This window comes from Opisthocomus hoazin, chromosome 12, assembly GCF_030867145.1.
Source record: "Opisthocomus hoazin isolate bOpiHoa1 chromosome 12, bOpiHoa1.hap1, whole genome shotgun sequence".
NCBI classification, from domain to species: Eukaryota; Metazoa; Chordata; class Aves; order Opisthocomiformes; family Opisthocomidae; genus Opisthocomus; species Opisthocomus hoazin.
Window position 1 is genome coordinate 20968548 of NC_134425.1, and position 24657 is coordinate 20993204.

At 44.3% G+C, this 24657-nt stretch overlaps 1 protein-coding gene across 4 annotated transcripts in view; it reads left to right on the forward strand.

Annotated features, from left to right (window-relative positions):
* ZNF423 (zinc finger protein 423) overlaps positions 1 to 24657 on the forward strand; it is a 235714-nt gene that overhangs the window by 56819 nt on the left and 154238 nt on the right. For 2 of the 4 annotated variants that reach the window (XM_075434002.1, XM_075434003.1), the window contains 2 exons: positions 12065 to 12265; positions 16180 to 16260. In XM_075434002.1, coding sequence (XP_075290117.1) covers positions 12065 to 12265; positions 16180 to 16260 — 282 coding nt within the window. Of the gene's footprint in view, positions 1 to 12064; positions 12266 to 12707; positions 12790 to 16179; positions 16261 to 24657 lie in introns of those variants that run through there. The other 2 variants (XM_075434005.1, XM_075434004.1) reach the window with 2 other exon arrangements.

Below are 24657 nucleotides of genomic sequence, written 5' to 3' on the forward strand. Positions count from 1 at the left end.
ATGTGAAATTACTGAATTAGTGGCTTTGTCAAGTGAAACATGTAGGACTTCAGAGTTCAGTATTAAGAAAAGAAATGAGAAAGGAAATTTGAGGTACATTATTATTTTGTGTTTGAGCTCGTGTTAAACACAGACTGAACTACAACTGAGCCCACAGCCCAAATTCACATCATGTTTTAAAACTGGGGAAGAGAGAATGAGCAGAAAATGGCAGGAAACTTTTTGAGTCGTTCTGCTAACTTAGTGTCCCTGTTGGCTTGTATTAATCTCCTCGGTGCGTCTGCTGGGCCGGAGAGGTGTGTGTTTGTGCAGCAGGGGCTGGCCACGGTCACAGAAGGTAATACTTTTTGTAGACTCTGATGCTTCTCTAATAGCTTGGCGACCTGTTAAATACCCTTTCCCATACTGCATAATACAAGATGCACAGAATTTCCTCTCTTCTGGTTGAGAATCTTGTTAAGTTAATGAATGCGAAAGAATGGCAGCTGAATTCTTTTGCTGTGGTCTGGATACCTGCATGAGGATGTTGGTGCTGGTCGTGCAGAGATGCACACGCGTAATGAGACCTGGGAATAACATTTCCGAAAGCTTGTAAGCCCTACTCTTCCGAAGCCATTTAGACACATAGGTGCCTAACTCTCATTACTTTCCAGTTTCATGGGGTTTTGCCACAGTCCGTTGCCATTCAGTGGGTATTTAGCTCTTAAATCACTTGGGCTGCCTATGGCTGTCCCCCCCAGCTCCAGCCAGGGCAGTTTAAGGTACTATTTTCCCAGTTTCTGCTCACTGTGCCCCGCTCAGAGGGCTCCTGTGCAGCAGAGGCATGAGCCTCTAGCACTCTGCCAGCAGTGCCCGGTGGCAAAGGGACGTGAGCAGACAGCTGGAAGAATGTGGCTTTGTCCTCAGGTGCGTTTGAAGAACATTTTTTCCAAAGCAAAGCAGACTTGTAGGGAGAAAGTCGATGAGCTTTTTTTCCTCCAAGATGATGTTTGATATTTGATCAGACCGTAAAACCCACAAGTGGATTATGGTCCAGGTCTAACTCTCTATACCCTGGGTGTAAACAAGAGTTTTACCCAAGAAGCTAACTCCATGAACCCGGCCCCATAGAAACCTCTCAGGTCTTTGATCACAGTTTTGAAGACTTCCAGGCACAGTTATTGCAGAAGCAGGTCCCTTCCGTGTTCCTTCAGCTGCATGTTTGTTATTCCCGCAGGAAAACGATGCAGGCAGGTTCTGAGCAAACCGAGACCCATGAGAAGGTCAGTGGAACAATTATGCTTTCTCTGATTTTCCTAAGTGTATTTTTCTTCCTGCCCCAATACATTTTTCCTTCTTGTTCCGTCTTTTCCCTTTGTATCGATTCCACCCATTGGTTCCTGGTGGTTTGCAGAGTGCTATGGCTCTTTCCATCTCAGTCCTGACGTTTTGGGGGTTTTATAGACATAAAAAAATGAAAGCGAATGCTACCTGTAGGATCCTATAGGTCGGGGTTGTGAAAGGCATTCCTCTTCAGTAGAGTTTTTAAGCAAATCTATACCCTGAGCATGAGAGAAGTGCATTTTGAACGGAAATATATTCAAGGGCTTAGGAGGGTATTTTGTATTGAGGCATTTGCTCTCCTCTCCTGTTACATCTTGCTCCTGTGGGTGTACGCTGCAGGCTGTTACACACCGAGGACGGGAATCTTCTAGGTGCCAGAACTTACCAGCAGCAAGGACAATTCAAAGTCCTGGACCTTATAGAGGAACAGTAAAGGAATCTGCATTTTGAATTAGGCAAAGAGGATTCAAACATTGAAATACATAGTCACATTTGTCACTTGTGGTAAATTACATCATCTGTAATTTTTCTCTCTTTAAAAATCAACAGGTTTATTTTAACCAGCAGTTAAAATATGAGTGCCAGCAGCTGCTGTTCTGAGCAGAACCAGTCAATACCTTATTTTTGCATTTGATACGCAGCTGCAATAACAAGCAACATGTGAATTTTATTAAGCCTTCTGAATTTTCTGTCTGTTCAGGGAGCTATAGATGTAAGCTTTACAGATATCTGGCTTTACCTTAAAATAATAAAAAAAAAAAATTCATTCACACCATTTCCTTAAAAAAAAAAAAAAGGTTTTGTCATGCCTATGAATTAAAATGTGATCAAGATGTCCTGTGTTAGGTGTGAGTGGCATTCTGCAGAACGGCTGGAAACAGGACACTTGTCTTCAACAGAGACTTGAAAAATAAGTTGAGCATTTTTAAAAATTCATGTACTTTAATTTTATTTAAGTGTCATTTTTGTGCTGAAAATGTACATGGATTTTTATTAAATTACAATGGTCAGTATTATTTTAACAGTTGCATGTCAAAGAGTGAAAGTATGTTTTTGTGAAGAAGTGCACTTCACTTTGAAGTTAATACTTGCGGCATACCAATTTCCTCCTGCATATAAATGAATTTTAGATCAGTTTTGATTTGAACCTCATTATCGGAACTGAAGGTGGCAGTTACTCCCATTCGGATGCACCGTAAGAATCTGGAAGTGGACAACAACATCTTGTTTCCAGAGGCAGATAATCTGTTGCACAACTATTACGTGTCTTGAGTAAGTGGATGAGAGTTTTCTGTGTTTGATAGTGGAGCAGCTTGGACAGCTGTGTGCAAACACACTATTTGATTTGAATGCCACAGAGATCTGCAAAGCAAATTGCTATTTGACATCAGAAGAAGTGTGAGGTGTTGATACTGTGAAAAAGCAGTCGTAGCTGTTTTCTGCACTTGGATGTGGAATATCCCTAGTAGCAAACGGAGCAGAAAGGAGCCATGGCAGGAAGCGAAATGTCGCGTTCTGCTCCGACACAGGCTGTTCTTTGCAGGCCAGATGCTCACAGGAGAGGTGCCTTCCGCCTTTGCTCCACCATCTGCTAACGAACCGCCCGACCTCGCTGCCCCCTCAGCCCAAGTCACCCACCGAAACCTTCCCCCGGGGTCTGAGCCCTTTCCAGGGAGGAGACCCCAGTGTAAAAGAGGGGTGCTGCTCTCCTCGCAGCTGCACTGGGGGCCGGGGTGTCTGAGCCCCAGCCCTGGTAGGCAGGGGGGCAGGAGGGCACCCTGGGTGGGGGGATGAGATCGGTAACTGGGCAGCGTCCTGCAGCTGGGTGCTGTTTCCGTAACCGAACGCCTGGCACGCTCTGGACTGCTCCGCTCTCTGCCTTTCGGTGCATTCGCTAACACTCACTTACAGTGCTTTTTGTGGCGGAGAAGTGTTTACATCCCATATTTATACCATTAAACTGGTTGCCAGACACTGAAGAGCTGATAAACACTATGTGCTGTTAACACTATAAAGTGCAATCCCACTGCTGCTTGCATGCAAATAAAGAATAATAACTTAGCTCTTTGTCCGCTTTTCAGTGTATAAATGCATTTGTCGCATAACATGGTAACATCTAAATCATTTTAGTAAAAGCACTAGAAAGGCTGAAACATTACCTGCAGGTACAATTAAGAGGAAATTTTACTGTTCAGTGGTGGTTTTGTGATTTCCTTATCTGAATTTTCTTTAAAAACCACTTTTAAAGTGATGTGATGCCTAATCACTATTGCCGGCTTCCACTTTTTTATTTTTATTTTCACTTAGTTATTTCGCCTTCCTGAGGACTGAGGGATTAGCCCCACAGGCTATAAGTTACTATAAAATATTCATTAAATCTTTTCTTGTATCCATTACAGACATAGATATCTTTTTCATGTGCCTGGTCAGTTTTGAGGCCACTATTTTTGTTACTACCCATAAATCATTAGCAAGTATTTTTAGTGTCATCAGAGAAAGGTTAATAGAAGCCTGTAATTTGCAGATATGTCTTTTTGATGAGCTGCTCAGAAATTTCCTTAAAAAGGGGTGTAAATTGTTCCACACTGAAAAGTGGAGACTATGTCCGATTTGTCTATAAATGGAAATTGTCTTTCTAATAGACTCTTTGGAAGGTGTGGGGTTGCCTTCAAGGTAATGATTTAAACATAAACTGACCCTTGATGAGGGAGCTGGAGTTGCAGTTTAATGCGATTCTGCAGTTTTCCTTCGCCTTCAGTGCCTTCAAATTCTGCACAAATAATTCCTTCATAACAAGTGCCTTTTCAGAAGATGTATGCTGCTGACAGTTAATATAAAATTATTGCCCCTGAATGCATTTTTGTAATTACTTCCCAGAGAACTGTCTTTGTGTTAGAAGACATTTCACACTTTAGTAACATAAGTGTTTGGGGAGAACATGAGTAATAATTACAAGCAGTCTTTCAGTGAAAATAAACCTAAAAATTATAAAAAAAGCTAATGTTAAAGTTGGTTAGAGACAGTGAGGAATTTGTTTAGCACGTTATGCCTGTCTGTATATTTTCCAAGTTTAATAACCCTTCAGTAACTAAACTTAAAAAAAGCAATAAAGAACAGAGAAACTGCTTTCTAATTTTTAAGCAATAATGAAACTAAAAACTGATTAAAAGTGACATGCTACTAGAGACAGAATAACGAAACTTAATCTGAATGCTCCTATAGGAGATATCTGCTATCATGGAAAATGAAATGGCTCACAGTTTGATCAATAAAAAAATTAGCAGCATTTAATAAAAGGTTCCTTTAGCATGTTGACTAAAGGATAACTATGGAAGTCTTGAAAACCAGGAAACCTGGGGTTGGAGGGTGAGTTTGTGTATGTGAGTGTGATGTAGAAGTTACTGACTGAGCAAAGCTAGATGTAAATAGTTACTCTGGCTTAGAGGGTGTGGGCCCAGGAATGTCCATAAAAATATCCATACCTTCTGGTAGTTACTGCGTGCATACCAGCAGTGAGCTTGGGTTTGCATGGAGGCAGAACAGCACAGGGTGAAGTTTTGGTTTCACTGGAGAAAACAGGGCAATTATACCATATAGAGATAACTATATGTAGATATAGAGAGGCTCAGGTGGAAGCAAGGCACTGCGAGGCAACAAGTTCCACGCATTATCCATTCTGCGTGTGATGTCTGCGACCGTGCTGCAGCAAAGGAAGGTGCAATGAGCTGCCAGTCCTCTGCTGAGTCTTCCTGCCAGCTCTTCCCATACCTTTAAACTCGAGGTAGACGCTTAAGGTTTTCTTAAACATTGTAGCTTCTACTTTGAGAAAATTGTATCCTATCAGTGAAGTGAGATGAGCATTTTCCGTGTGAAATGTTGGCGTAAGTAAGTTAATAGAAGGATGCTGAGAGGAGGGTGCTAGGGGTGTGCAGGGCTGTCATTAACAGTTCTGTGAGCAGTGCAGAAGCAGGCAGCAGCAGTGCAGGCATCGGCAGCAGTTAGCTAGTTATTACTGGGTGTTAGCTTGGAACCCCTTTCTCATACAGTGCATCTATGAACAGATGTAGAAGGAGGTGCAGTACCCTACCAAAATAGTTTTTCTTTTCTAAGCTAAAGAAGAATGCTGAGAACTGTCCACCTACTTAGAAATTAATATGATTCAACACATAATGATGCGTAATAAGACTCTGTTGTGAAATGTTATAATGAGCACTTCCTAAAGTCTCTGACTTTTCTATATTTTATTGTTAACACACTTCACATAAAACTGTATTATTTGTATAGTCTGTGTTTTTGTCCTGGGGATTATTTTCCGGAGAGATACCTAGCACTGAGCACTCTTCCTCGTCCCTTGCCTTTCCAAAAGAAGCGCTCGTAGCCACCATTGCTGCTTGTTGTTGGAGTCTGCTGTCAGAGTCAGACAAATGACAGCTTGGAGAGGCTACAGCGACCATAGCCCTAGGAGGGCATGAGGAGGTAACAATATACAATTTTCGTGGTTCAAGGGTAGCCTTATCCAACTGTTCTTCATTACAGTACTGCAGTGAGATCAATTTTATTAAGTTGTAAGTCTTAGGAGGCCAACACCATTAACTACATGCTGGATCAAATAATTTTTTTGGTATTGTGATTGTTTTTTCCTCTCGTTGAGGGAAGATAAGATCTGATGTGCAGATCTCTTCAGCCTGCGAGGAGCATTACGCGGCGGCTGAGCGTCAACAGGATTGCGTGGCAGCCTGCGCTTCACTCACTCTGCTCTGTCATGTAGACATCCCATGCAATTTGACATTGTGTGAATCTACCGTGGTGTTTCATGCATTATCATTTCTGGCTCTTTGTTTTTCAGCTAGGCACCTTTTTTTTTTACCCCATGTGGTTTAATACTGTGAGAAAGACCTATGCTGCACTGCCTGATAGCGTACCAAACCTGCTTGCTTTCGAATGCACATGGCAAGGATTCGATCTGCAGAACGAGCTGCTTTTGATACCTGGTCCTGGTCCTAGGCCTGGGATGCAATCTGTGCTCTCTGATCTGGTCTGCGTGGCTGGAGCAGGTTTTTGGCTGCTCTGTGTGGGTACGGTTGCAGTGGTTCACATTAGGGCCCTGGCCCGCTGAGAGGCAGCACGCACCTATACCTGCATTCAAGATGCAAGTGTTTAAAAAAGATGGTTTTTGAAAAGTTGAAAAGCCACAGGCCAGGGTTACCCAGCAAAGCCAAGACTTTTCATCCTACGGGAAGTTTTCAGCTGAGGTTGGTTTGTGTTTTCATTACCGAAACATTCGTGGCTTTTTTGCTTCTGTTCATTCTTCTTTGACCACACAGACAACTTTGGACTCTCTTGCTGTACGGCAGTGCTACAGGCACCTCTAAAATGTAACAAACCACATAAAAGTAGAGACCTCCCCCACACTGATTTGGCATTTGACACGGAGTGAAACATTTGCTAACGAACGTTTAGATTAGGCTTTTCCTTTAAGTCATTTGTTTCTTTTGTTCTCGCTTCCTAATTATAGACGAAATTTCCTTTCCTTTTGTCTTGCCGGGGAGCCGAGCGGCAGCCCTGCGGCCGCGGGGCAGGAAGGCTGCACCCCTGGGCGGGCGCACCCCTGGGCCGGCGCCTCGGAGCTTCGCCGAGCCCCGGACCTGTGTCGGTTGTGCGCCGGCACCCATCGTTCCTCCATCAGTCAGCCTTTATTTCTTTAGTGCCATTTGCTTTTATCCCTTATCCTGCGTTTCTGCAAAATTGCTAGGAGTTACCGTAGCTCTTTGTGAGACCTCTGATTGTTTTTCATTTGGACCAAGGCAGAGCGGTGAAGAGATGCCTCTTTCCCCCTCTTCGTGTTATCTTTTGCCTTCCAGCTCTCAGACATCAGCAGCGTGCGTGTGTCTGTGTCTATGTGCTTAGGCAATGATTTGCACAGCGTAACTTTGGGTGCTCTGTAGATTGCAGCTGTAGCTTGGCGTGGCAAAACTGCTGTCTAGTGCGAAGTCAGTGTATGCCTTACTGTAAAGCAACAATGCTTGACGCAAACCCTGTAACTGGAGCTATTTAAAGCCAGACATGACCCTGCACTAAATATTATGTTCCAAAAAACAATCCTAGATTTAGAATAAATCCTAGCTTTAAAAGGTCCTCAGGCTTAAAAAAAAAAAAAAAAATTAAAGAAAAGACCCAGAAAATTTTATGGCAGAAAGGCTTGCCAGCCCTGTGTTGTACTGATAAGATAAAAAGTTTAAACTGTCCGAATTTGATTCCACATCTGAAACAATAAGCTAAGAGGTGTGTTCCTTTTTAGTTTCTCTGGCTCATGTGTTGCGCCGTATTAGCCATTTCTATGTCTCTTAGTAGGTATTGTAGGTAGGCATCAGCATCACTTCCAGCGTGGCTCTGACCTTCTTGTGTTTGCAGTCCTGCATCACTAACTGAAATCCCCAAAGCACTTTGCTGCTGCCGTCGTAGCTGGGCTGGCACCGCGGTGCAGGGCTGAGGCTCTGCTGCTGCCAGCTCCGAGCACAACCCCAGCCCGGCAGCGGTGCCATACAGCTCGGTCTGACTGAAGCAAGGGGAAATTTGCTCTCGACTTCAGCGAGGCCGGAGTTGAACATGGTACATGTAATCTGTTTTCAAATATTTGGCTTCAGGAGCGCGTTGTTCCTGTAACAGAGCTGTTTTGAACATGGCTCAGAAGGCATTTCTACTGACTGCAACTTTCAAGCCGGGCCTTTGGGAATTCGCTTTTCCAGCTTTGCCAAGTTTGCCACATTCCTTGGACCACCAGGTCAGGCAGGAACACTCCCAGTTCTTGCTACGTCCCCTTTGAAATAGTAACTTTCTACAGTGTAAGCTGGCTTTTACAGAAATACCGAGAGTCATTAACAACATTAATGTTAGTGGCAATTCGAATAACATATTCTTGACTGTTGGCCAGATTGTTAGGTCATAGGGTAAAATATTATTCTTGTTTAAAGCCCTGCAGGCCTTCCGCTGTGCTGCAGAGGAAAGAAAAAAAAAGGGGGAAAAAAAAAAGAAAAACAAAAAGCCTAACTGTTTCCTGACATTTTGGGTAGAGTGAGGTGTGCTTTCGAGGCTGATCTCTCAAATTGTATCCTCTCTTACTCATAGAAGAAAATTGTTAAAGACATCATTAGAGATGGCAGGTTCATTTGAAAATCACTAATAACGCTTTTGTGAAATGCAGGGGCATTTTTCCCCCCTCTTTAGAATGAATTAATGATCATTTATCCCAAGATGCAGTATCAGCGGCTCCCTTCTGCTGGCATCTGCTTGTACCCTTGTGCTGTGCACAAATGTCCCGGGGGCGGGTGGGAGCCATGTGCCCATGGTGTTGTGCCGCCTTTGCAGAGGCGTTCCCCACAGAAATACCTCGCAGGCTGGTAACTGTGATTGTTGTTATTTTTTTTAGCAGTCTAGATAGAAACTATTTACTGCTGAATTAAGTTCGCTAAAATCCAAGGCCATCTTAAAAATTAGCTGTGTCAGTAAATGCACATATATGTCCTTGATGCTCCAAGGTAACCACTGATCTTTGGAGATTTCAGAAGGTGCCATGGGCTCTGGCCACCAAGAAGCCCCTTTGTGTGGTAGAGCACAGATGTGTGCCCTTGGAGCGCTGCCCAGCCCCCAAACCACCCCTGCTCCCGGCGCCAGCAGTGCCTTGGCATCCCATGGTGACCCAAAACCCTTCAGCAGTGTGATTGTGCCTGCGTGCACCCATCCTGCCCGGCTGCACTGGAGGGGGCGCTCCCGCAGTTCTTGCCAGCAAGAAAATTGTAGGTTAAATTGGTGAATTGCGACAGCAAAACTCCTCACAAATGAATTCCTGAGGAATGCTTGCAGCCTGCTGTCCTCGTCAGGGAAACTGAGCTCGCCGCAGGAGCAGCTGGGCTGCTTTTGAAGCTTTTACTTGCTGGATGGACCACCCATTCCCATCACCGCCCTGGCGCTCACTGGCTGTTTTGCTCCCCTGAGAAGGAGCTAGCATCTCACTGGGACCGCCTGCACCTCACACACCCTGCTGGCAACTCGTGGTGAAAGTAGTGGAGACAAAGGTCAAAAAACCAAGAAACACCCCAGATTTTTCTCAGCGGTGTTTGGTTTCTACAAGGCAAGCACCAAGCGTGCGGCTCAGCAGAGGAACCTGTTATTCAAAGGACAGTAACACTGAGGCGTGGCAGACATGTAAAATTCCTTCAACTTGCTGAAAACAGAAAAAAAATCTCATTTTAAAGCAATGTTGCGTTTGCTAAATAATTTATGCAAGATTCACTGTTGTGTTATTTGACATACAACTCTGTCAAGCAACGATGCTTTTGAAAAGTTGCCTAGAGGATCAGATTTCCCATTCAACAGGGAATTAAAAAATGTTTCTGGAATTTTGCTTTGCAGTCGGGAATCTATTTTCTTATCTCACATTGTACAATTTATTTTTCCTAAAGCAGTGTGCTATATTATTTGTTATTGTTGGACGCGGCCGAACAGCTTTATCCCTGGTGTAGTCACAAAGAGTTGGAGTAAAACCAAGGGTGAATTTGTCACAGTGTACTCACCAGATCAGTTGGTCTTTAGGTTAACTGTCAGAAGACAATATTTCTGCTAAAAATATTAGTGAAGGTCCCTTAAACCTCCCTGAAGTTGCCTAAAAGCTTTCTTCTTTAGGTTGTGGCAAAATTAGTTCAAAATTTCTTGTCCTAGGTCTCTGTCGGCAGGCGGCATGGAAGCAGTTCTTTAGGTTAGATTTATATACTTGGACTATTTTATAGTTTTCTGTCTTATAAAACCAGAGAGTTGACATTCTGATTTATGAACTGTCAAGTCTGCAGGACATACAGGCTTTAAAAAGATTGAATGAGCTAAAATGTTTGTGATTGCAGTCTAGGATGGGAGGCTATAAAAAGGTGGGCCAAGTAAATATGACAAAATGGAAGTGATAATTTGAATATGTACATTAAATTATGTGTGAAGTAAAGCAAAGCTAGCATAGCTTCAAATGTAACTTATTTGGTGAAGTACTGGTGTAGAGAGAACCAGAATCATATGTTTTTTCATTGCAATACATTTTTATTTAAGGAAAAGTCTATAAAGCATGAGGTTCAGCAAACAGCATTAGATTGAATAAACATAGTACAGATGATGACTTACAATATGGAGAGCTTAGTGAGTGATACTTTTTATAACCAAATCCTTATATTCATTACCGCTGTGTAAGTGGCATATCTGATTTGTTAAGAAGAACATTATATCTAGCCCTTAATGGAAATTTAGTAGTAGAATGGTATGTATAATTTAACAGTAAAAGAACCTGAAAATGCGCAGATCAGTTAATTGCTAAGAGGGATGCTGTGATACACCACAAGCAGGCATTGATTTTTAATATTTCTATTGCAGTTTGAAGGGTACGTCATGTTACGAGTGCTCCATGGAAAACTGCAGAGTGTTTTACACGGTTGATTTAATGTTATCATGTGCAGTGCAGAAGATGGTATAAAATGTGCTCTGGCTGGATAGTGGTATATAGCCCTATTAGCGTGTGTCTGAATTTCAGTGCTGCTTGTAACCGGTTTTCACCTTTAAGAAGTTTTATTTTTGAGCTTTGTTTCATGTTCTCAGCATTGGTTGTCCTTAATCTTTTTGGCACCGATCTAATTTTGGAAACAATTCATCTCTCTGTTTGCTGGCATTTCCTTAATGGCTTAAAACCCAAATCATCTCAAACCAACAAGGCAGCATCTCCCTCCTCCTGGCTCGAGCAGCTCCCAGGCTGTCAGGGCCAGCCAGCGTGCGGTGTGGAAGGATCTCTTCTGTTGGAAGAGCCTGCGGTTCCATTTCACTTTGCTGGGTGGTTTCTCACGCATTCCCACCTTACCAACACGGCGTATTAGGAGCATGTGGGTGCTCGCGGAGGCAGGTGAAATGGTGCAGGCATAGCACCTGTGGCTTATTGCCCGTGTTGGTGGGACATGCGTGCAGAAGAGGTGCAGGCATCTCCGTTTCACCTGGTCACCAAAGCCTGGTCAGACTGGCCAGCAGGTCTAATGGATGCTTTCCTAGCTGAGAGGGCAACAGGGACTTAGAGGACTTTGGCAAAGATGCTGGTGCTAGCCCATGCCCCGGTCGCCGGTGAAGATAAAAAATACCTGGGAGACCTGAAGGTCAGATGCAATGCTGTTGGCTCCTGGCTAGGTCGGCACAACACAAGGATCATCTGCCCAGCAAAGTGCCTCCCGTTAGTTCAGCGGGACCTCTCGCACCCTGGGGTATACGTGTGCTTCGGGGGTCTTTGGCTAGAGTATTTTTTTTCTTGTTGTTACTAATACCAGGGCTTGGAGGCAGCGGGGAGAGGAGAGCACTGAGAATTAAAATTCAACACATGCCTTTTCTTTGCGGGCTGTAATTAATCTTGCCAATTTTTAAAGCTTTGAGAATCTGGTTAAGTGATAAAACACTAACAACTTTATATGACAGAGAGTAAGAGACTCCCGCTATACACCCACCAGAGAAGAGTAGGAGAGAGTGTTTGCAGGATTCGCACTAAGCAGCAGAGAATACAGTTGAGAATTGTTGCTCCGCATGATATAAAAACCACATTAATATAATGAAAGGTGTCGGGAATAATGTGAGAGTGCCTGTAATTAAATGTATCTTAATAAGTGCAACATCCTTCTTAAAGCTCTTATTTTTCAGACCTCTCAAACTTAGGTGATGTTCTTGCGGTTGGCAGGTGGCCTGGGAGGAGAGCTGGAGAGTGAAGTGAAGGACAGCCGGGCCCTGGAAGAGAGGAACAGTGTGACGAGCCAGGAAGAGAGAAATGAGGAAGATGAAGACATGGAGGATGAGTCAATTTACACCTGCGATAACTGTCAGCAGGACTTCGATTCACTGGCAGACCTGACTGAACACAGGGCACACAACTGTCCTGGAGGTAATGTTAAACTAGCTTTACAGTTCTGACAGGTGGTTAGCTGGGTAATTGGACATAGCAACAGCTTGAGGCCTCAAGTGAGATTAAAGAATTAATAATGTAATTTTACAGTTAATGTAATTTTATTGTGGTGCCTTGGGTAGCCTTTGTTCACTCCTTTAATAAAATTAAAATAAAAGCAACAGCTTTCCAATTGGAATCTGTCAGTAATTATGTTAGGCAAAAATGTTGTGGGGTTTTTTCAATGCTAAAAGTTTCAGGCAGGGTGTTTTTCCCTCTCTCTCCAAATGTAGGAAGATTAAAAATGTTAAATGACTGAAGTGTGCAAAACTCCCAGGAAGAAAGACCTCTGAGACCCATAAAAGAACATGACGATTTCTGAGATTAAAATTCATAGTGCAAGTTTCGTAATTCCACCCTAAAAATACACCGTTCTCCCTAGGTTCTTATTGCATTGCCTTTTGAATTTTGTGGAAGTGAGGACGGCAACAGCCTACACTGATCTTGATTTTACTTGCCATAAAGTAAGAACAAGCTCAGAGCATTGGTGTGAACAATTGCAACGTATCTTGCTTTTACATGGCTGCCTTTGCATGGCCGGCGGTAGCAGCAGGTATTCTGCAGAGCACGCTAAGCTGTTTTATGGGGGTAGTAAAAAGCTTTGCAGATTTTACTAAAGTTTAAATAAGATCTTAGGAGGGGGAACGCAGAATATGTTCATATGTATTTAAATCAGTGATTCTCATCCTTTACCTTCCTGGAATTGAATACCCTGCCATCACTTTTTCCTCTGCACGTGTCTGAAATATTTTTAGGCTGTTGCTGTTATGGCAGATGGATAGATTGAGGCTGGCAGAGGGCAGGAGGATTAGTTTCTCCCCTGGTGCAGCAGTACCCCATCCTCTTTCCCCTGAGTGCGTATTCCTCCCTGGCCACTTAATTTGTTTGGTAATTAGTCCATGTTTTCTGCTTTTCTTTTTGGGCATAAATAAAATGATGCTCAGCCAAGAAAAAAAACAGAAACGGAGTACAGCAAGGGAGGGAGGGACAGGTGGGGGCTTCGGCTCGGCCTGACTCCCACCCCAAGCTCATCCTCCCCTGTCTCGCCCTGGTCTGCAGAGGAGAGGCTCCCCTGCTCTCGTTCCTGTCTGCTTAATGGGAGGAAGGACAGAGGGACTTTGAGGCTTTTGCCCAGCCTGAAGGCCGATAGGGATTGCAGTCTGCCCCAGGGCTCCTTGATCCGCGCTTTTGTTTAAACCTTACAGAGGTTGCAAACTTGAAAATGTGTAAAATGGAAAGGCTTCTTCTTGCAGGGTAATTTCTTGGCCAGCAGACAGCCATGGCGTTGGCCTGAGACTTCTGCAAATGACATTCGTACTCTGCTGCAGGGTAGTAAGCAAGAAAATGCCATGGAAAAGAAAAATCCTTGTTTTCCAAACTGGAAGGCGAGGTGCATAGCCCATGTAGACACTGGTCCTTTCCAAAGGAGCAGTCACAGGGAGAAGTCTTTCCCAATGCCCTCCGTCAGGCAGGGTCCCCCAGGGCAGGCCGTGGCCGTGCAGCCGCAGGGCGTATCTCCAGTGGCTGTCCCCAGGCAGCCGCTGCTCCATCCTGTCTCCCAAGTTGTGCTGGTGCAGCCGCTCACGGTGCTGGGAGTGAGCCCCACCAAAAGAAAGGCAATTTTTAACCCAGGTGTCTGCTTGGGTCTTGTTCACTGTGTGGTCCCCCGGAACAGCTGTAATGGCACAACTGGGGGGAGCAGAGCAGGGTGGCGGGGAGTGGGCGCTGCTGGTGGGGACTCCAGAGGAGGAGCGTGAGGTTATGACTGGTGACCCGCAGCGCTATGAAAAGGAGCTTTTGTTTTCCTGAGGCAATTACACAACAAAACATAGTAACCTAGAGGTTTTGGTCATATCAATAAAGTTGGTGTTTTCACACCTCAGTTTGCATTTATCTTCAGCGTAATATTCTGTTAGTGAGACTAAGAAAAAGAAATTATATTTTCTGGGACTTTTACTGTCTTCACATGTGCTGATGATTTACAAAGACATTTTGTCATAAAAAGGCACCATATAACTATCTACATATACATGAAATAGGTGCTAATTATCTCCATGTGAGGATATCCTTATTCCAGAACAAGAGTGTCTGTTTTCTATTTGGTTTAATCTAGTATCCTGAAGTGATTTAAAGTAAATAGGAAGATTGCACTCATATATTCTGGAATGTGGATGTTTCCACAAAGACAATCTGGAATATTGCTTGATATTTACGTATCTTACCTTGAGGGAAAAAAAAATGAAAACCCTTTCAGATCCACCAGTTTGTTTGATAGCCATGAGAATTTCCACTGAAAGCCTGTAAAATGCATGTCTTTGTTCAGTTTATCTGAAAAGACTTGCACCACCTGGGTGAAAATCTAAGACCCCATTGGGAAGTGTGGTATATTTCAAGATTTTACCCCACATGACAGGCTATTTGACTTGTGTCCCTAGTTACCCTGCACTCCTTTTGCCTACGATGCCTGCCTGACACTGCAGAGGTTGTAATGCAGTGCCTGGCCTCTTGGCAAGCTAGGTTTCCATGTCTTAATCTGAAGCAGGGTTTTCAGTCATGTCTACATGGCTCCAGATCAATATAGGTAATATTTGTAGTGATAATATCACCAGGCTGATAATACAACATAAGTAATGACTTCCTTTGGGATACTGAAGTTAGGAAGGTATTGTAGCTCAGGAGTGTTGCAGGATTACAAGAGATCGCTCCAAAGAATAGGATAAACCATCTATTTCACTGGAATCCCTTAGAAATTCATTACGGCGCGCTGAAGTTATAATACAGTTTGAACGCAGCTGCTTTGACATGTAAGGAGGTAACAAACAGCCATTTCCCCCTTTGCTTTTTCATGTATTTCAGACTTGTTTCTTTGAGGACAAAACACTGCTGAAATCTAGACATCTGTGGTAGCATTAAGTGCACGGCATTCCTTTTGATGTCAGTGTAGTAGAGATATTCTCCTTCTGACAGAATTAGGTGCCTTTTATACCTTTTGCTCGTGACTGATGTCTGTGATTGCAGGTTGTAGGTTTCCAATGTCTACAGGGATCTGAAAAGGGTCTAAATGGGGGCAGCTCATACTGAAAGAACATCACATCTCCTTACCAGCTCATGTCTTCCCTTGTCTCCCAGCTTGCCCCCACAAATGAGGTCTCCTGCAGCAGGCCTGGAAATAGTGCTAAGGCAACTAGCGAGCATCTTGAAAAATACTCTGAGAATAAATAAAATAAAAATACCTAGTGTATACACTGGATGTGTTAAGCTCTTAAAATTAATTTAAAACTCACTGGTATTCCGTGTCCCCTTAACTAGAGAAGACTAAGTAACTGCCATTCGCATCATGTGCAGTCTTTTTTATACATTTTTTTGCACACTGCTGTTACAGTGTAGGTGTTGTAGCACGGTGCTGTCTTGTAGCATTAGTGAGAAGAGTAAAGAATTGTTGGTGGATTTACAAATTACTGTGTCCCCCAGCCAGCACCAGAAGCTGCATGCATCAAGCAACTATTCTGTGATATATCATTGTCTGGTGGCTGATGCTGAGTTGTTTGTTGTCTGATGAAACATGGCTAAAAAGCCACGAGATTTGCCATTTTGCTTGTGTGTCTTAATCCACCTCTGTTAGCCTGGGTTTAGCTCCAGTATTTTATTGTGTTGTTTTTGCTTCCTCCACCCATGTCACCCCTCTCCTCCCATGGGTCAGAATAGCCTCATGTAAGTTTCTTTTCTTCAGTTTCTCAAGTGAATGTAGAGTGTTTTAAAGCAAATTAGTGCATCAATGAAGCGGACAGAAGTAGGTTTCAGTGGGGTCTCTGAGCATTTCATGAGGTCCTCTTCTGTTGTTGATAACTTTACAGGTTGTCTGTTTCAAACAGCAGCAGAGCTATATATGGATATTGCCAGCTTGGAAGCAGCTGATTTTTCTAAACTACTGTACGGTAGGAACTAGTTTATAATTAAAATCTTGCAGTTGCTCCTTTTAAATGCCCTGTAACGTGTACACTAGGCTGACGTTTGAAATGAGGTATTGTAACTGTTTCATGCTAGTGTATAATTTTGCATTTTCTTGTATTTCACCTGCTACAAGAATTGTAATTGCTGTGCAACCGTATATGCAGGATGCTTATCCAGAAAACCATATACGGCAGCTTGTCAACAAGTGGCGATGTCTCATGAATGTTTTTGTCAGGTGGCACTTTGTACTTCCCACTGACAAAGAGAGGCTTCTTACACCTGTGTCCAAAATGAGCCCTCCCCCAAATTGTAATCTTTGGTTGCACCTGATTGGCAAGTCAGAGATTTTCTGTCTTTTTGCTGCTGCTGATGTTGCATCTTTAAATTAATGAATTACTGGTTGTCCTTCACAAAAGAAACTGAAATACAGTTATGAAAAAGCAGTGTGGAAACTTAATTATACACCTAGTTTATACAGCTGTGTCTCTAATGACCTACTGGCCCTAATTACTGTGTTGTGGCTCAGTCTGAGTGCTCTTGTCCTTGCCAGAATTCTGCTCCTTTCTCTTAACCTGACTAGTGTTTCAAGCTAAAAAAAATAACGTTTCCTTTTTTTGTTCTTTTCTACATTGTTGTGCTGAAATGCAGTTTTCCTTCTTTCCAGAGGTCATAGCAGTGTTTTAAAATTGGCACCAGAAAAGCTCAGTAATATCACAAACTGTAAAAACATGGATTTTCCCTGGAGTCCTTAGTTCTCGCTGTCTAGATCTGAAAATGGGCACCGGGGCAGTGTTTTTATTGTCAGTCACGGGGAGGGCTCCGAGCGCAGGCTCCTGTGCTTGGTTCATCCCCCCTCCAGGTGCAGGGGCAGCAGGGCTGCCGGGGGCTCGGGCAGCCGCCTCGGCCATGGCGCCCAGGCCCTTCGCAGGTCTCCCTGGGGGGTCGGTGTTTGTGCCTGTCAGTGCTGAGAGCTCCGAAACCCCAGGTTATTGCAGGGGTACGCTTGGCTGGATGGTCCGGGGTCCAGCTCCCCTGACCGCTGTCTCCACACAGGTGACGTCTGAGTTTACCTGGAGGTTCCCAGCCAGCCTGCGAGGAGTCTCCTTCCAGGACTTCTGCCTTCACATACCAGAAAATTAGTGTGCTGATAAGGTGCTGAGCTGCCTGGCTTTCTGCACAGGTGCTCAGTGAAATATCCATTTATCATGTAGAATATAAAGCATATTCCTGTATCTGAATTTGGATCTGAAGGCAAATAGAAGCACAGTCGCAAATTTAATGACAAACAAGGCATATGGTAACCTTTGCCAATACAGTGGTTTTGCAGCGCAGCCTGTACAATGTGTTTCCTGAGCCGCCAGCACTGGCTCTGCACCCACGCAGGGCGTTTGGCATGAGTGGGGGCTGCCTGCGAAGGTGCTTTTAGCGTAGTGTTCAATGTATTGCTTACATTTGTGAAAGTTGTGCAAAGTGCTATGCTCTCTAACAGCATTGCTTACCCAGCAGATCGGAGGGTCATCCAGCAGGCAAAGGTAGGTGAGATCCCCGGGCTGTCTCCTGGATTTTGCAGGCGTGGTGGTGCCTATAAGGATCTGCAGTGGGGGAGGACATTAATTTAAAATAGTGCTTGCTCACCATAAACACCCAGTTTGGGATTTGCTGTGCGGCCGCACGGAGAGTCTCCCGCAGCGGGGACACGGCCGTGAGCCCACGGCAGCTCCCAGCCGTGTGGGAGCCGGTGCGAGGAGCCGGGCAGTGTGCTCGCCGATAAGAGTGTGCCAGTGCGCCGGGCTCGCCTGCCGCCAATCACCAGTGCCACCTTTGTGCCAGGTCCCTCTGGGGACGGTGGCAAGGGAGGCAGCACTAGGCACTGCGCATGCAGATAGGAGTTCTGCCAGCACGGCTGCGGGCGGTTGGGTTGCATTAACCAAAATCCCTGGTAGGAGGGGAGGTAATGAGCTCTCTCTACCCCTTGCTCAGCCTCCACACAGCCAGCAGTCATCACGGTCGGCCTGGCTATGCATTCAGAGGCTGCACAAACATTTCATAGCGATGATGATGTCTTTCCTCAAGCAGCATATGTTTTTCACACAGGAATAACATTCTCCCTGTCTTTTTTAAACATACGGCCCAGTGAGGACCTGAGGATGAGAAGTTAGCGTGCCTGTATTGGCAAGGGACTGTTTCATTCTTGCTACTTTAATTGAGTTCTTTTATCTACTTTTATCTAGTTCAAAAAGTAGCCTGCAAAGTAAGCACAGGTATACATGAAAATGGGTAGAAGAGAAAGTGGGCATGTGTTTTAAACGAGACCTCTTGAAGAAAGCATCTGTCCTTTTGAAGCCTTGAACAGTCTGGCACTTGGCTGTCTGAAAAGCCACTCTCACCTCCTGGTAAATTGCTGCATCAGAAATGGGGAGGTGAACAAAGACCGAAGCACCCCAAATGCTGTGAAGCGAGATCTGGGTGCTGGCCACGAGAGCTCCCGATGCAGCAGGACCTGTGTTCATGAACTGGAGCCCGTCCAGCCCCCCCTGCACCACCGCAGGGCTGACGCTTCTGGGGCTGCCCGAGCCCCACCGCTCCTTCTTCCCCCGCTTCGGATTTCTGTTCGCAAAGGATAATCCATTGCTGTGTTACAGCAGAGGGAGTATTGTGTGGGTCTGCATAGGGCAGGTTTGTTTCTCAGCATTATAGAAGTCTAAATAAATAATAAATGTTTTTTGAAAAAGAGGAGGGAGGGGTTGCAGTGGAAAGGCTCCTTCCAGGGCTGGAGCCTGCTGAGTGCTGCAAGGGCAGTTGTGCCCGCAGGAAGGAGGATCACTGCTGCCCCAAGCAGGTCCCAGCATTCCGGGGCTTGTAGACAGAACCCAATGTGAAACTCAATTCAGAAATGCAGTGAGGATAGTCTGGAGACTACAACAGATGCATGCTTGTTATAAAGTGGCCTTTAATAATGCCTGAGAGAGCTTGGTGGAGGATGTGCTGGGGTTGTCCTGTCTCAGACGGACAAGAGTGTAGACAGTTTGTGGCTAGGGCTCTGCTGGAGGGCATGCATTGCCTTCCTGTGGGTTGTTGAGGGACAAAACCATGTTTGCCATATCAACAGCCTTGGCGGATTCAGAGCCATCAAGATCTTCAGAGTGCAGATGTGAGCAGTGCATGAGAGGTGCATTGAAAGTCTGCTTTTTCTCCTGATTTCTTCCTCTATCCCTTAGCAGCCCATTGGGTAAGTAGTCTTCATATCAGGATGGCTGTACTGAGCCAGCCTGATGGTCCCATAGGGCCATTTCCCCAGGGTATTCTCCTAGCTGTCAGCAAACTTATCTGGATACTTCTTGGTGCTTTATTGTTTAAATTCTTCCGATAATCTTCTTCCATGAATTTCTATTTTGAAGTTTCTTGTCAAAGCAAAGTACGCATTTGGCATTTCCCATGGTGAGGACCCAAAGTTCAATTACGCATTGGGGGAAAGTATCCCTGCTTTGTTCAGCTGATACCCTCTGGTTCTTCTGGTGGAGGAGACAGTGAGCGATTGCCCCTTTTCCACCTTCTCCACCCACTCATGCCTGAGCAGACTTCTTTTGCTGCCCCCGCCTCTGTCTCCAAATCCATATTTGCCATCCTCTTGCTGATGCCTTCTGGCCCTTCACCCAGAGTAAGAGACTGAGGCATGTGGTAGAGCATGGCTGAGAGGACAGCGAGTGGGGAAGGTGTCTCCTTCATCACTAGTGCTAGAGATGCGGTCACGTTTGTGTGTCTGTCCTAGTACCCAAGCAGCAGGCGAGGGATAGTACTTGTCCTGGTGTGAAGACCTGGCAGACGGAAAGACGGTGTCTGGCCATGTAGGGGAAAAACAATTAAGACTTCAGTGTTTATTAAGAAAAAAGCAACCAGCAGTGCATTTCAAGCGCTCATCACACAATGTAATTTTGCTGTTGGAAGTAGTGGGATTAAAAAAGTCTTTCTAATGTTGATTCCTTTGAATTTGTAGAATATAAATGGGTTTTAAAAACAATCAGTTAAAAATAAAGGAAACATGTGTACAAACGTTGTCAAGAATTCCTATCTTTCGTTTTTTTAAAACAAGCTCTAGAAAAAATCCCCACAGAAGTTCTGTAGTGCATATTTGAATGCTTTTGTTGTAGCCTCATTAAACCTGGCTTGTCTGCAGATACAGCTGGCATGTTATTAACTGTGCTCCAGGCTTGGGGAAGCCAGAAAGCAGCCTCCACCCCCCGGTGCCGGCTGGCTTTAAGGAAACGTGCCAGCATGGGTTGGTCCTCTTCAGCTGGCTGGCTTTGGGAGCACTTGCCGGAGCATCTCCGCGTGGCCTCTGGGTCCGGGAGACCAGGGCTCAGCCTGCCTCCAGCGCTGACTCAAGGGAGGGCTGCGTGGTGCCCTCCGTGCCGGCCAGCAGCCCGCACCCCTGCAACGCAGCAGTCCCTTGTGAGCAGGATGGATCCACCAAGGTATGTGGTCTCCTGTGGACAGCCTCAACCAGGTGCCTGTGTTCTCCTAAGGAGTCTCACGCCTTTCTTTACTGCGGGCTGGCAAGAAGCAAATTAGCGATTGTCTGCCAAATAGTTTCTCTGTTCTGAACAAACACGTTATTGGACTGAACCAGTCAAATAAATTGAATAAGGGAAGTATTTTCCCTGCACCTGCTGGAGAGGCTGTTGCTCTCCAAGCTGGGTTTGCACATCAGAAGACCTCCACTGGAGGTCTAAGCAGCTTCTGTCTTTCTTCAAAGCTTTGGCAACAAGTATGTACCTTTTGAATGCTGTTTCATTTAAGTGATTTTAATAGGTGTTTTTAATAGTAAGGTGTATTTTAAAAATAGATTTCATAATTTCATATTCAATTCAAAATTGTTGAAAATATATTCAGTAGAAATTTAAGTTAAATAATGTGTAGTAAATATAGGTAATGTTATTCAAGCTTCTTGCTTATTACAGCCAGCTTCCATTGTCTTAACTAACAAAAAAATTGATTTGGGGTTTTCAAGGCACTTGGTCTGTTCATGCTGAATACTTCCTAGGGCATTTGAACACTTTGTGATCTTTAAAAGTTTGGACTAGCAACTCCTTTCTGACACAAGGAAGTACTATTCTTATTTTTATCGTGATGGAATTAAGAAGAAGCCACTCTAATTTGGCTTAAGTTTTGTCTGTTACTGGAATGGATGTTCCTTCCTTCCGTCTCCTGCCTAATGCTGGTAAAAGGTTTGTGTTGTCTTTGGGAGCCGACACTGCTGACAATTATAAGGATTAATTTTGAGTCTGTGCAGCTCCTGGATCTGGTGCCCTATTGAGCTGCGCAAGCCTTATGTCAACATAAGGGAAGTGAGAGGTCAGGGTTTGGGGGAGAATTCAAGACCTTCCCTCTTAACAGCCTGAGTTATTTTGGATGAAAATGACTGCAACTGTGGCTTCACCGATTTGCTTAATGACATGCATGAAATGGGTGGAAGAGCCAAGGTCTTTAATCCAGGTGGGTTTTGATGCTGGTGTAACTGTGCGGGTGAGCTTCCTCTTTAAGGCACCATGTTTTTTGGCATGTGGGCCCATCTCCTCTTTAGGCTTCCTTGAAAATCTTTCTCAGCATAATGGTGAAAGATGTTTTGGCTCCTCCTTACGTTGCTACTCAGTTACTGTTAGCCTTGCTGAGGAGGACATAAGGAGAGGCTGAAGAAGCCCATTGCTTTTCTCTTCTCCAGGGAATCTGTTACATTAAACATTTGAATAGATTTTTTGAATGTAATTCCCAGTCATTTCCTCTACAGTGAACTCAGTTCACTCATGCAGACTTTGTACTTAATGATATCTCTTAAAATAAATGAGATTTGATATAATTTATATTAAATGGTCATTTTAGAAATCTACATTTACTAATTATTCATTAGAAAATTTGGAAAGACAGAAGCAGAATAAATTCCCTTTATGACCTTGCAGTCTACAGAAATATAAATATATACACCTGTGTTCATTTTCTCTGAGCAAAACTGGATGCAGGTAATTTACTGGACTCCAAGAGCAGTCTAAGCAGATTTGAATTGCATTGTTCAACCTGCGTCAATAAACCATAGCAACCAACCAAGCCAAAAGCAGCCAAAAATTCAACATGCCTCTAGGACAGTTCTTTTAACATTTATGATAATACACAGCTCGTGGTCTGTCTCTGCATCATATGGGATTGTTCTTCTGTGAGGTCTTCTGGTTGTCTCCCCGGGGGTGACTGCTCTCTCCCCTTCCCTCTCCCTGTTGCTGGTGTCCCTGTGGGCTCCCTCCTCAAAGGCCGTTTCCTTGCTGGCTCCTTTCTGGACTGCCACCATTTCGCATCTTGCTCATGGCAGTACTCTCCCTGACACTGTGCTGGCCTTTGCCCTTTCCTGGCCTCGCACGTAACTGAGTGACGCCACAGTTTATATGTTGAAGTTACACCTTACTGTGTTACTGTTTTCTCCCTTGTTCTCAGCTGCAGTTGCTCTTTTGTCCGTTGTCCCAGAGCCGGCTCTTCGTCGGGGCTCCGTACGTGTGCAGAGCCTTCCTTGAACCATCCCATGGGGACCAGCATCTGCAGATCTCAGGGTGCTGTGAGAAATCAGATTGCTTCATGTGCTGTTTTGGAGGCAGTCTCCGCTAGGTTCAAAATAAAGACATGTGTTAGTCAAATCTTTGTTCACAAAACCTAGCAAATTATTTCATTGCCATTCAGACTGCATCCAGATCCAACTTGGTTAGCTGCTGGATCTCACCTTACAGCCCTTCTCTACTCCTTCCTCTCTTACAGACGCTTGCCGTGGTTTGTTTTACAAGAGCTGGTTCATGTAGGAATTGTATTCCATTAGGTGTTTTAATGGTATTCAGTGTAACTGGGTTTGATTTTGACCAGAGCTTCTGGTACATATAAATAAAGCAGATTGTATTCCTTGCTTTTTATGGAGGATAAACTGTCATCTTTAGGAGGCAGTCACAATGCTGTTGCATTCTTTGCACAAATAAGACGAATGTAACCCAAAATTTAAAACAAAAGAAAACGCAAGTGAGTAGGATTCTCTTGTGAGATGAGAGAATACTGAGTTTTCTGGCTGCCGGTTTAAAGTCTGGAAATGCAAACATCAGGAGGGAAGATGCGCTTTCTCTTGATATATACACTGTGATGTACAAAATGCTTCATTTTATGTTAATCAGTTCAGTTTTGAATACCTGACTAGCTAAAATTAGCTGTATTGAAAATAACGTCATTACTTTGGGGGAGCATCAGTCTTAATTAAAAGAGAAATGAGGAGAGCCAGTCCTTACAGCAAGTTGGGGGCAGTGATTTAGCGAGTGGTACTGGAGTTAGGAAAAGTGCAATCTGAATGAGCAAAACTGTCTGCTTTTCCAGTGGCTGCCACAGTAATTGGCCGTGCACGTCCGGATCGCTGAGTGACAGGCGGGAGACTCAGCTCTCAGAGAGCTTGGCCACTCCGAGCAGGGGGGAGAAGCAGGGAGGGAGGCAGGGAAGGAGGATGGGGAGAAAAAACAGTTTTGTGAACCTGCCCCTTTTGAGATAGCAAATGCTCCTCTCCCCGTGCCCAGGATCATTGCTAACAGCCAGCAGCTGCATCCCACTCTTCTTTTGCTGTCAGCGAATGTCACTGCAGAAACCTCAGAAGTTCCAAGGAGCCACTATCTGTACATAGGGAACAGAGGAAACTCATGGACAGAAATGTTGTGGTGTGTGGGCTGCTCTGGATTTTACTGTGAGGAAGATCTCCACAAATGTTTTAAATTAGGCTATCCTTGATAATTCTGGTGGTATGGAGCCCAACCAAAATTTCAGGAAAAAAGAAGTTGCTCTGATAAAGCAGACACGAAAAAAATGAAGGGCTTAACTTTTGTCCTGAGGGTGATGAAACAGCACCACACAGCTGAAAATCAATCTGACCTTCACCCACGTGATGCTGTTGTCTCAGTCTGTCTCTCATTTCCTTTGGTTGAGTGAAGGCCATGGCATTCAGTAGGGAGAAAAGCCAGAGGGAGGTGGGGAGAATCCTGTTTTCTCTGGAAAGGCTTCGGTGTTTGCATAAGTTGACTCCATAAAGACAGTCGCTGTAAAACTTTGAATTATTTTGTTAAATTAAAAAAAAAAAAAATCCTTCTTCTCTTAATAGCCAGCAAATGCATGAAGGTAAAGAAGATATGTGCTGTAAAAAAAGAGAAGTGTTTGTGATAGAAAACATTCTGTTTTAATTAAACCTAGAGTTAGTTGGTATTTTGAAATGCAGTTTTCATGCAGCAACAGGAAACCTGCACATTCGTTTAAAAACAGAAATTTGTACCCAAAGGGGAGAAAAAAGGCCAATTATTTTTCTCAGGGATAGTTTAACATTCTGT